The sequence below is a fragment of the Colletotrichum siamense genome (assembly GCF_013390195.1).
Source record: "Colletotrichum siamense strain Cg363 chromosome Unknown KSG_Cg363_contig01, whole genome shotgun sequence".
NCBI lineage: Eukaryota > Fungi > Ascomycota > Sordariomycetes > Glomerellales > Glomerellaceae > Colletotrichum > Colletotrichum siamense.
The window spans coordinates 6,099,587-6,112,128 of NW_023501014.1; the positions used below are offsets into that span (position 1 = coordinate 6,099,587).

The 12,542-nt window shown below is 54.3% G+C and overlaps 4 protein-coding genes across 4 annotated transcripts; 2 read left to right on the forward strand and 2 right to left on the reverse strand.

Moving 5' to 3' along the window:
• Nucleotides 1-1,300: 1,300 nt before the first annotated feature.
• On the forward strand, nt 1,301-3,105 carry CGCS363_v001536 (Enoyl-CoA hydratase; the record flags this gene model as incomplete). Its single annotated transcript, XM_036633385.1, has 6 exons — nt 1,301-1,499; nt 2,039-2,169; nt 2,325-2,354; nt 2,445-2,561; nt 2,681-2,858; nt 2,972-3,105. 6 exons carry the CDS (start codon nt 1,301-1,303, stop codon nt 3,103-3,105), a joined length of 789 nt encoding a protein of 262 aa, XP_036501089.1.
• A 775-nt stretch (nt 3,106-3,880) lies between these two features.
• Nucleotides 3,881-6,222, reverse strand: CGCS363_v001537 (Uncharacterized protein; the record flags this gene model as incomplete). Its single annotated transcript, XM_036633386.1, has 2 exons — nt 3,881-5,676; nt 5,796-6,222. The coding sequence occupies 2 exons, from the start codon at nt 6,220-6,222 to the stop codon at nt 3,881-3,883; spliced, it is 2,223 nt and encodes a 740-aa protein (XP_036501088.1).
• Nucleotides 6,223-6,971: 749 nt separating this feature from the next.
• On the forward strand, nt 6,972-8,157 carry CGCS363_v001538 (putative oxidoreductase; the record flags this gene model as incomplete). Its single annotated transcript, XM_036633387.1, has 4 exons — nt 6,972-7,045; nt 7,101-7,333; nt 7,395-7,467; nt 7,518-8,157. 4 exons carry the CDS (start codon nt 6,972-6,974, stop codon nt 8,155-8,157), a joined length of 1,020 nt encoding a protein of 339 aa, XP_036501081.1.
• Nucleotides 8,158-8,315: 158 nt separating this feature from the next.
• On the reverse strand, nt 8,316-9,449 carry gsfR2-1 (Transcription factor gsfR2; the record flags this gene model as incomplete). The annotated part of the gene is made up of 1 exon (XM_036633388.1): nt 8,316-9,449. The coding sequence occupies one exon, from the start codon at nt 9,447-9,449 to the stop codon at nt 8,316-8,318; it is 1,134 nt and encodes a 377-aa protein (XP_036501080.1).
• Between the last annotated feature and the right edge of the window lie 3,093 nt (nt 9,450-12,542).

Below are 12,542 nucleotides of genomic sequence, written 5' to 3' on the forward strand. Positions count from 1 at the left end.
GAAAAAGCCCCGAGCGCCAAGGGGCACACCGGGGCACGGTCGAGAATACGCCTCCCTTACGAGCGCGTGTACTATGTACGCATACAGGCCTAGTAGTGCTGGAGATTTGCCGTTAGTCTGCAGGTATCCATAACCATAACACGGTATCCGTAGAGAGCAAGTGGTAGGCCAAACCGACTAGGTTGAATTTAGGGCCCCAAAACGGGCAGAAATTTGGTTGTAACGCGCCTGCGGCCCTGTCTCCATCCCGCGGTAACAGTTGTTGTGCGGAACAGCTGTGCGGAACGGCGGGGCTGGCCCGGACGAGACCTCCAAATGCGGGAAAAACGGAGGTCGATCCGGACCAGATCCGCCCAATGCGGCAGCTGTTTCCTCAGGACTTGCTGTTGCTGGCGGACCTGGACCTTGGACGACGTGAAGTTGGACTGTAGCAAGGGACTTTGTGGACAGGACGTCAGGATTTAGGGGCTCCCTTGAACATCCCCCGGTGCAGGGGAGTAGGGGTAAGGGGACGGGGGGAGAAGGGTTCGTCAGGGGGGGCTTACAAAGTTGTTGTCAATCAGTCCCATTACTTGACGGATTGCTCCTCCAGTACGTACCATCGATCGTGGAGGATTTGCCAGGCGCTTGCGGATTCACAGCCGATGCGTGAACTTTGACGGCCCCTTGTCATCTCTGCGCTGTGCTCCGTCTCGAACAACTTTCTCTCAACCCACGTCCCGTCCCTGATGCGAATGATGAAATGATGTTGGTGGTGTCGCCTCCTCCCCGGTTGGGCGACGGTCGCCGGCCGGCCGGGATAAACCCTGATCTTCGCGGCTCCTCACGCCTGTCTTGACCGTTCAAAGTGTTCGGCCGCCCTCCCTCCCCCTCACCAACTGCACTCAACTCACCCTCTGATTATCCGCACTGCTGCTCCTGTGCATTTTTGGAGGCTCCAGTCGGATGCGACCCTGAAAAGGACCCTGCGACGCACTGTTTCCCCTCACCCTCGTCGGTCGGCCGAATTCGGTCATAACAGGGCGGCCCTCCTGGACTGCGCGCTCGGTGTTAGTGAAGAAGCAAAACCTCGTGAGGGGAAAGAAGCAACGACGGAAAAAATAAAAAAGTATCAAGAAGAAAACGTCCAACTTCTTTGTCTCTTGCCATGTGCTCACCACGCTTTTGACTCTCATTCCAAGTCAATCCCAACCGGTCCCCCGCCCGTTGTCTCCATTTCTCCAATTTCGCTCACCACGTTTTTGCTTGTTTTTTTCAGCTCCCACTCTGATTCTCTCGCCATCCCGAGGTTTCTTCCAATATGGACAGCCTGCAAACGCTCGAGTTGACCGTGGAAGCCGACAAGGGCGTCGCCCTCGTTCGATTCAACCGCCCGGCCAAGAGAAACGCCTTCTCTCAGGTCATGATCGGCGAAATTATCGCGACACTGGTGCATCTCGATGCCTTGGAAGCCGTCCGCGCCGTGGTCATCACCGGCGGCCCTGATGGACCCTTTTGCGGTACGTTTCGTCTTCTGTCCAGTTTTCCAGCTTCCAGCTTCAGCACTCGAGACATGTCCATGTTTCTTTCCCCAAAATTTCTTGCATCCCAAAAGCTCTAGTGTTGGCCGTTTGGGATCTTGAAGTCTTGGTGCGACAGACAAACACCCCCTCATGCGTTCGAAATCTCGACCCCCTCCCCTCCCCTTCGTTTTTCCCCCTCGGCATCTGCTGTTTCTTGCAGTTGCTTGTCAATCAACACGCGCAGGTTGGCCTGGCCCCCCTTACCACGTGCATCCAGGCGCATCACCAACAGGCGCGGCGCCGCACACGGCAGTCAAGCCTGAAAGGCACCGCAACTGCCATCCCATCTCCATCTGATTCCCCACGGACGTGATACACAAAGGCGGTAGTGGGCCCGCCCTCCGTCCGTCGTTGGAACGTCGACGTTTCTGAATCTCTGAAACGTCATGAAAATCCTCGACGGGGGCCCCAGCAGGCGGACCTTTCATCTAATCTAATGGACACCATAACGTTAGCTAATCCGTTTTATGGTGCAGCCGGAATGGATCTGAACGAGCTGGTGCAGATCTCCACGGCAGAGGCCCACAACAGGGCCTTCCTCAAGGACCTAACAGACGCCTTTGCCAGGTTCTCCAAGCCCATCATCGCGGCTGTTGTCGGATGTGCCGTAAGTTGTTTTCCGCCGCCGTCGTCGTCGTGCATTTGGCGTCTTGGCTGGGCGGTAGGCCGTTTTGGCGCCCTAAGGCGACTCCCCTCGGTCCAATTGCTTTCTTTTCCTCCCTCCAGAACTTGGAAAAACCTGGCTAATGCGCGAGCCTCAAGTTGGGCGGTGGCTGCGAGATTGCTCTGGCGGTAAGTGACATGAGCCCCCCCCACGGTCTTGCTGCTAGGCGAGAAAAGTCGCTTTGGGCGTGTACGTGCTGTGCTCATCACATTCGATAGTGCGACATGATCTATGCCGCTGAGGACGCCTCCTTCGGCCTCCCTGAGATCAAGATCGGAACCATCCCGGGTGCTGGCGGAACTCAACGGCTGGCGCGCGCCCTTGGAAAGCACAAGGTAAGTCAAGCCGAGAACGAAGATCAACTTAAAGTTTGACCCGTTCATCTTTATCGACTCACTCTCCAATGAGCTAGCGCACTGCGCCCTAGAGATAGATTGCAACTAACGGCTGTTAGGCTATGGAGTTCGTCCTGACGGGCGATTCAGCAAGCGGAGCCGAGTTTGAGCGACTGGGCGTGGTCAACAAGGTGTTCCCGCGCGCAGAGGTCGTCCCAGCGGCCCTCAAGCTCGCTGAGCGCATTGCCGTCATGTCGGGCCCCGTCGTCAAGACGGCTAAGCAGGCTGTCCTCACCGGTGGGTTCCCTCACTCTCTCTCCCTTTTCTCTGTTTGGGGGATGGCTTCCGGATTCCACTTAGGGATCGAGGGGGCGGGTCCCTGTAATTATGACTCGCTGACCCCGTCACAGTTGAAAATAGCCACTTGGACGCCGGGATGACCATGGAGAAATCTCTCTACTACTCGACTTTTAGCCTTGGCGATTTCAATGAAGGGATGTCGGCCTTCCTCCAAAAGAGACGTCCCGAATTCAAGCACCGGTAAGTTTCGGGAGCCCCACAGCAATCGGTCGCTGTGCGACGCCAATAACGGGGTGGCGCACTGCAAGGGGCGTTGTAACGGTATTTCGACGTCGGGAGCATAGTGCTTGATGACTCGAGCCAACACCGGCATGTGCTCATGGCATCACGGAGTCCTTCTTGCTGGGCCCGCGCATTCCACGGTTTCCGGCGCTTGATACGCGCCTGTGGCTGTAGACGTCGGTTGATTAAACTCATGTAACCCGAGTAAATAGGGAAGCTGTTGTACTGAGCCCCTCTAGACGTAAACTTGTTCAAGGCAAACATCCGTTTAAGCTCTAGTGAATTGACCTTGGCACAGATCGTGTCACTATGCTCCTGCTCGATTGAGGTGTCAAGCGAACACAACGGCGGCAGCGACCTGTGCATTGCAGGCTGACAAGTTGTCTCGATGGTAGGCTGGGACAACAATTGCACCGGCGGCTGGTTGCTTTCGGGAAGCTGCACAGCTAGCACACAGACTGCTTGCTGGCAGCGTAGCATGCAGCGCATCTGCCGGAAGCATCCGCCACTTCGCGCCATAAGCACATGCTTTTTGATGATTTAACGACTTGCCATTTCTGTAGAAGGTCCTGTTTCCCCTGTTATCGCCTCTAGGAATACATCAAAAAACATGCTGCTTTTGACTCCATACCGTTGCCCTCCGTGCCGTGTCTTGTCCCTGATGTTTTTCGTACAAACTGCAGTCTTCCGTCGGCTGACTGCGACTGCGCCATTTACCCGCCAGCAGCACTGCAACGTCAGACCGTTGTAGTGCCAATGTCAAAGATTGCATTGCGCCACCCGTCTCTCTGATATTCGTGCACTCGGTCGCCTGCCAGGGCCGCCTCCTCGTTCCACATTTTGACGAGACTGCCGGGGGCATAGACCCCCTTGAAGACACCCCGGCCGGGTTGCGCAACGCCCACTCGGGTGTAGAGATCTGGATCCTCCGGAGGCACCAATCTCGCTGCCACGGCCTTGAGGAATGTCCACAAGTCCTGCGGGTCGGCGATGCGGGTGGCCCTGAGCCGCTCACGAGCAAAAACAAGTTCTCTGTTAGCGAAATGAAGCAACTCGCCGATGCTGGCAGCAATCTGGGCTTCCAATGCGGCCTTGACAATTGGTCGTATAATCGGCTTCAGCACCCAAGCGAGGCAGGCGAATTTACTCTTGCGGAGCGTATAATTGAGATGGTGGATGCGAACTCGGACATTGTGAAGAGTTAATATGTGCTCAAGTCGCTCCTTTCCGACCTCCACATCAATGGCAACATCGATGCCTCGCTCATCAAGGTGGAATCCAGCGATGCCAGCATCGGCTAGCCTCAATATTCCCGAATGAAGGCGGAGCCAAAAGCCCAGATCCTCCGCGGCAATTGACAGGCCCGATATGGTAATTCGCATCAGCGTTTTCACTGTGGAAGTCGTCCGGAAGCGGGCCTTGCGAATTTCGACATCATTCTGGGTCGATATATTGATCTTGTAGGGGAGGAAAGAGCTGTTGTTGACGGTGCGTCCTGGTTCCAAAATTAGGTTCTCCAAAAGGAGGTCGATTGCCGGTGCTGAAACCTCCAAGCGAGGAATTGGCACGTATTGAATAGCCTGCACGAGCAAGGGGATGAAGACGTTGACAGAGTCCGCCACCAACTCCCCGTTCGTGTATTGATGGGCAGGCGACAGAATTTTGAGGATTCTTTGGGTGGTGTTGAGCACCTTTTTGATGTCGGCATCTTCAAGCACTGAGTGCAAGGCCAGTTGAACTTTGTCGAGCAATGCGTCGAGATCATCCCTGACGGATGACTCAGATGTAAGCTCCTTTGACTTGGCCCTCAACTCCTTGAAGCGGTCTTCCGCATGTTCGAAAAAGTCGGGATCCGTCAGCATGTCTTGCAGCAAATTGCCGATTTGCCTGACAAGTTCGTCAAACTCAGGGTCACTTCGGCCGTGCTCCATAACAACTTTGAACATGCGTTCGACTTCGTTCCAATGGTTGCGATCACCGAGTGAGGTCAAAAAGAGCCAGAAGTTCTTCAGAGCCCGATCCGCCTCGGGGTTGGTGTTGATGTCATCCTGCGCAACTTCGATGGTGTCGGAGATGGCGTGCGAGTAAACCAAAAGATATCGTCTGATCAGAAGAGACAGCGTGGACACCGAGTCAGAGTAGTCTTTGCGGTCGCGCAAATTCAGAATCGTCTTTTTCAATCGGTGCACGATGGTCTCTTGTTCGTCGCCGGTGACATGATCCACTAAGCTCTGGCTGGCTTCATCTGCGACTTTGGCGACGCCATCAGCAACGACCTGGGAAACCTCGACGACCTCATCTTGGAAGTCGTCCTTGGAAGGGGGAGGCTTCGAGTCCCCGTTCGGGTGTCGGAGAGCTTCCTCTTCCTCTTTGGAGGGCTCGATTTTCTTGGCGGCCTGCTTGGACACGTCGGATAGGGTGAAGGCTGTGTCGCGGAACACCTCTCGACCAATGGTGCCGAGGTCCGATAGCAGAAGGCGAAAGTCAGAATTGGTTAAGAAGAGAGAGCCGACGGTTTGTAAGCTTTTGTATGCTTGGCAATTGTCAGTTTAAAGTCCAGTCAGGCTTTCATCTATTTGACTTTGATGGAACGTGGGGTCCTCCCAGTACACGGCATCCACGATGTTAAGGTGTCAGTAGGGATCGACCCACCAGCAACTGTATCGGCTCTGGCCCTGGCTTTTGACGCTCGAGCACCAATGTCGTAGGCGTCGATGGACAAGCGAGCTTTCGTCAAGTACCAGATAAAATCTTGAATCTGGTCCTGGTCGTTCTTGTGCAGTAGGAGCTCAATCAGCTGCTTGATCAGGAGCTTGACGTTGAGGATGAGCTTGCGCCCAGAGTCGCTAAGGTCTGGCGTATCGGGGTTAAGGATGTCGCAAGACAGCAGGGTGCGCAGGTTGACGATGAGCTGCTCGTTGGACGGCATGTATCCCTTGCCGAGAGCTCTCAGCATCTGATACGTGTGCAGCTTCTCGTGCAGCCGCTGCTGGAGCGCCGTGTCGTCATTGTAGCGCGGCAGCAGAGGCTCTCGCTCGCGATCCTCGCGCGACTTGCCGAACCCGAAGCAGGATAGCATCGTGCGCCACTTAATATTGAAGCCGTAGGACGATGTGTTGGATATGCGCGTCAACTCATTTATGCCCGGGTCGAATGTGGTGTATCCTGTCGCTAGGAGCTTGGAGGTTGTTGACGTGAAGTCGCGATGAACAGTCGTGTTGCGTGGTGGAATTCGAAGGGTGACCAGCCCATGACGTAGGTGAGTTCCCGTCGTCCACAGCGCTGGGCGGAGCTTCCTATCCGGCAGGAGGCACGTGCCACCCAGACGCGGCAGGAGCTTGGGCCCAAAACCGCAGTTGCAGAACCCAAAGCTCAGGCAATCAACCAGTGCCTGCGAATGAGAGACAGGCGATCGTCCCAAATCACATAGACCCGAAGGCTGCACCTGTGGTTTCACTGCTTCTGAGGTGCGAGCTGTCGGGTCGTGTGCTACAAGCACCGGGATGAGTGGCTTTCCGATGACTGACGCCTCAGAAATGGGGCCTTGAGCTCCGGTTCCCTAGCCCCACTTTCTTCCGCGATACGTCCGCAGATCCTCCGCTCCATGTCCGCAAATCTTAAATATGCTTTTTGGAGGACGAAGATTGCTGCAATCGTACTTATTATAGCATTGTGTTTTGATATGTGTGAAGAGGTTATTTAATTGTTAGGTGAATACAGTTACAGTGTAGATATATGCCGGTCTCCAGCTCGCTATCCAGCACTGAATAAAAACATGTCGAAAAAGGCGACAGAAAATCTCAACTTGTCTGATTTAACACCGTGAATATGACGACCGAATGGAATCCAGAGAACATTGTCCTTTCACTGCATGGGAAAGTTGCTGTCATCACCGGCGCGAAGTAAGCCAACCCACCCACATTCAACAAGCCTCAGCTTACACGATTCTTCCTACAGCAGTGACATTGGACGCGAGACAGCCAGATATCTTGCGCTGAATGGCGCCAAAGTGTATCTGACGGTGCGATCCGAGGCCAAAGGTGTGCAGACACGAAGGCTCATTCTAGACAAAAGCCCCCAGATCAAGCCGCAAAATCTCCAATGGGTCAAGATGGACCTCACGGATATGCGTAGCATCACGGCCGCAGTGGATTGGTTGAAGACACAGGAGGAAAGGCTTGACCTCCTGAGTATGTCACTTGCCCGTACCCAACCCGGAAGAAGACGTCATCCATGCTGACACTTTGGAAGTCCACAACGCAGCAGCAGCAACCTGGTCAAACGAACCAGTTGGCGCGGGTTGGGAGCCTCATATGGCTGTGAAGTGAGTTCTGTGAGTCAAAGGAAATGTCTTCATCTGACTAGTAGCAACAGTTTCGTGGGCCCCTTTGCGCTCACGAACCGCCTTCTCCCATTACTCCAAAGTGCGGCCGCGGAGAAAGACGCCGACGTCCGCATCGTCACTCTAACCTCCACCGCTCAGGTTGCGATGCTACCCAGCGGCTTCAAGTTCTCCTTCAACTCGCCCGACTGCCTCCGCAACCCGGTCCCGTCGCACCCCTGGCAGTGGCGCTATTTCGGCAAGTTCGCCTTTGGCTTCGACATGATTCGCTACGCGGTCTCCAAAGCGGCCAACCTAATTTTTGCGCAAGAGTTGCAGAGAAGGCTGGACAAGCAGGGTTTGCCCATCATATCTGTTGCGGTGCACCCGGGAGAGGTCGCCACAGAGGGCGTGTTCTCCATTAACAACGCCATGGTCAGGACCATTGCGCGCTTGACGTTTCTCTCGCCGGAGCAAGGTGCTGCAACCTCGCTGTTTGCGGCAGCTTCGAGAGATGTGAAGGAGAATCCGGCTGCATACAAAGGGCGATTTCTGTTGCCGGTGGGGAAGATCGGTGCTCCTGCTTCGGTGGCGTCAGATGAAGAGCAAGTGAGGGGGCTCTGGAACACCGCCACGGACGAAATCAACAGAAGGATGGCTGATGAGGGTTTACCATCTCTGCAAAGTTGGTGAAGTCAGTAGCGAAGTCCCGCGTACGAAACCGCATGCATGGCAAAATCCTTATTTCAATCTGTGGAAGAATAGTCTGCTCATTCGCCAAATAGAGATAGACCAATGTTATGTGCCTTATCTTACAATTGAGGTGCATCGTGACAGGGAGTCGTACACCCTCAATACATGACAGATACACTATCGCCAGTACTCACAACCCAACGCTCCACCTTCTCAAGCCCCCACATCACCGTGAACAGCAGCCTCGCAAACTCATCAACCTCCGCAGCAGGTATCCCGCGCTCAACCAAACTCTGCCCGTGCAGACTATGCAAAAACAACGGATCCGCCTTGCGAGCGCTAGACTCCCACCGCGCGGACGAAGGCGCGTCCCACAGCTCCGCACGCGCGGTGATGCATATATCCCCGCCGCACGTCTCGGACCACGTTGCCTTGAGAGCGCCGTACACGCCAGTAGCGATGCTCGTCAGCAGGTACGTCCGGCGGATCGACTCTGACAGAACAAACGCCCGATACAGATTCTGCACCATGTCTGTTGTGTCGGCGCCAGCGTCTTCAGGCAACGACAGGGTATTCGAGCAGATGGACGACGAGGTCGCGTCGAGCGCGGCAGACTCCCAGAGCTGCTGGGCCCACAGGCGGAGCGTGTCGATCAGGCTCTCCGCCTTGGCGCGGCGGGATATGGAGGGGGAGAAAAGGGACAGCAAGAGGTGGATTAGGAGGGCCTGCGTGCGAGCGAGGTGTTCTCTCGTGGTGAGCAGGGAAAACGCCGGCTCCGCCGCCGAGTGGCTGGCGATCAGGTCCAGGATGTAGGTCGCGGAGGTGGCGTCGACCACGTGTTCGTTGTCTGGCGTGACGTTCTGCGCGATGGCGATGGCGGCGTACGCATCTTGGAGGCAGCGGGGCATGCTCGATTCGGTGTAGAGGTTGCGGTGGATGAAGGGGTTGTGGCCTTTGCGGAGGAAGCGGACGAGCCAGTCCTGCAGGCCGCGGACGAAGTTGGTGAACACGGCGGCCGGAGGGATGGATCCCGGCGGGTGGTAGTGGTAGGCGATGGCCCAGGACGGGGAGCTCAGGAACCAGCTTAGACGCTCCACGGTGGGGCTGAGCTGATCGGGACTCGTTTCGCTGTTTGAATGATTGGGATTTGTGATTGAGGATGATGACGATGCCTCGAGGTTGTGGTCGATCCCGAGGGATAGAGTGCTCGGCACATCAGCTACCTGGTCGGAAGCGAAGAAGGTGTCCGTTAGGGCGTCGGTACCCTCCACCTGCAGGGCAATGTCGTTCATGTCATCCTGTACTGCAGGCCAGGCTGACCCCAAGTCCCAATTGAAAACGGCCTGCGACCCCGGATCGAGAGAATCTGGCGGCGGACGGAGCCATGACCGGCGGACCGGTGGGTATGCGCAGTCAACGTCCCGATCTAGACATCGGGAACAGGCGGGGAGTGTCCGATCGCAACGCCGCTTGGCCTCAACACATGGAAAACAAGACGTCTGTTTGGATCTTCGGCCCATTGTGGTGTACCTTGTGATGTTGAGAAGGAAAATTGGCATGTAGTCCGCGTCGCACTAAACAGGGAGTTCACGATGCAGGGGCCGCGAAATAGAGTTTCGCTGCGGAGATATTGCGGAGCGGGGCACCGTTAGATCGACGGCGAGTATTTTATGGTTCCGTCTCTAAACACCATTGACTCAATCCTCGAATATCTTCAGTTTTGTGGCTGATGTCCCAATCATCGGGAATTCTTGCATTTGTGTATTTCTGGTAGCCGGTGCATCGAAAACCGGATCCATAAGAACATGGTCCAGGTGACTGTTCAAGGGAACAAGAATCGGTACATCCGCAATCTCGGCAGAACTACGTCTACTTGGCTTGACACATATAAGCTGCTAAAGAATAACATTGGGCACGTAGTGTCTTAGCTGAGAAAACGGTCCCGTCCTAAGGTCCAGGGTCTCAACCTAAGCCAAAGCCATGAATTAGGTTTCGGGTCGATCCCGTAACGTGGATGCAGGGACTGAGAAACACTAGATGTGGGATGGAACCCTATGGTCTTCGCAATATCTTTGAGTTTGCGCTGAAGATCCATCAGCCTAGGTTTCAAATATCAAGATCTGATGCCACATTCCATCTCTCGGCAGGGCGGGCCGGCGGTGGAGGTCCTTAGCTGGGCTATTCAGGACTAGTTATCGGCATCCCACTCTCACCTCAGAACGAACCGGTGGGATACAAACTCTAAGGGCTCTATGATAACCTCTTAGGAGACATTTAGAGAGAGGTTCAATCCATCCTTTAAGAAAGTGCTAACCAGTTATGATGCCAGTTAGCGCAGGCATTGATCATGAATAGCATGATACGGGCCTGATACATAGCACTTGGGAGGGGTCGGATTCTAGCCTGTAGGCTTCATTGAACCATCGTCTTCGTAGGATTCATGATCCTCTGATATTGGATGGTTTACACCTGAAATGAAGAATTCTCTGAGTGGTGAGAGCCCCTGGAAGAATCCCTTAAGGATGCCAAGAATTGGAAGGATTCACATCACTGAACGGTGATTCGTCACCCACAACAGGCAGCCACTTCCAAATCTAAGGCAACTGATTGATTGAATTCTGGTCACTCAATCTTGCTCCACGTCATAATCTTCTGTGTTTTCTCCGACTTTGGCTTGGGCAGCTGAGAGAGTGGCAAAAAGACGTTACGATTTAATGTCAACGAGACGAAGAGTTCGGAGGCTGTGATGCGCCAAAGTACGACTCCGACAGCGACTCCGAGCCAGATATTGAGGAATCCGAAAACACATCCGACCCACGGAGAAGAAGTGATCTTACTGTGCCGTACATTGCCTGCGAAGGCCCGACTCGATCTCATAGGACATCTCTAACAAGTGACCCTTTAACGGCTACATGTAGAGAGGTATTCGAGGCATTCACCGAGTGTGGTGAGAATATCCACCAACGGTTTTCAGATGGACCAACGCTGCTGCATTCGGCGAAAGACAATCCTGTGTGGACGAGTTTACTGCTTGAAAGATCCGTTGACCCAAATATCGCCGACAACAAGGGCCACACACCGCTTCACAATCCGGGAAATACAGACAACATATCTCAACTGATTGAGAATGGCCACGCGAATTTGAATGTGGCAGTACCTTCAAATGAAAAGACGCCGCTCTTCTTCCTCCTCGATCGCAACGCTACATTCGTGGCTCTCAAGCTTTTAGAGTATGGCCCGGACTGTAAGGTCGTGGATAGCGAGGGTAATGGGGTATTGCACGTCGCCCTCGGAAAGTCCAACCTAGACGCAAGAATCATCAAGAAACTGATCGAGTTAGGTGCCGACGTCAATCTCAGAAACAAGTCTGACATGACACCTATGGACGTCATGAGGTTGTCAGGCGACTATGGGAAGGAAATATGGGACATGTTACCCGGTGCTGGAGCTGACATTAATGCCAAGGACAAGAATGGGTGTACCGCACTTTTCAGAATGACCAAGTCTCGTACTTCCGATCGTCAAGACCCTCATAAGAACATGAACTCATTGATAGAACGGGGTGCCATTCCCGACACTTGCGATGTCCAAAGTCGCAGTTTGTTGCACGAAGCTGTGAGAAGCCATCCCGTGAGCTCAAAGACACTTTTTCACTGCCAGGAACATCCTCAACTGGATTCCTTAATCAGCCTGGGACTCGATCCGCATGTTGTCGACAGCGATGGAAATATCTTGCTCCACGAACTCAGCTGGCATCCATCGACCTTCGATAACTTCGCCAGTGTCGTTCCTGTCTGGAAGCAGCTCTTAGACCTGGGACTAGATCTTGAGAAGACGAACAAGAAAGGCAGAACGCCAGTTCACAACCTGTCATGTAAGGCCCGCCGAGGGTAGAGCGAACCGGACGCGACATACCCCAGGGATTTGCTCATCTCACGGGTGGAAACCATCGATGTCGCTGATGAAGACGGCATCATTCCCCTGCACATTGCTGTCACCACTTCAAAATACCATGCCCAGAAGCTGCTCGACGCAGGTGCTAACCCGAACGTTGCAACCAATGAAGGCTTGACACCACTTCACCTCGCCATTAGAAGTAGGCAAAGCAACATTTTCGGACTATTGTTGGGCTCCCTTTACCAGAAAGCTCGATTCAAACACGCACGTCGAGGTGCTTGGCTGGAAGATGACTGCTAATTGTCTATCCCCGGTGTCAACAATGAAGACCAAAAAAGCCAAACACCCCTTCATCATGCTTGCATATCAGGCCGTCCCGAAATTGTTGCTATGCTGCTCAAGGCGGGCGCCAATGCCATGGCCTCCGATCTTCGCGAGGCTTGCGATCTGTCTGAAGCTGAGCATGCGCTATGGGACGCTCCTCACAG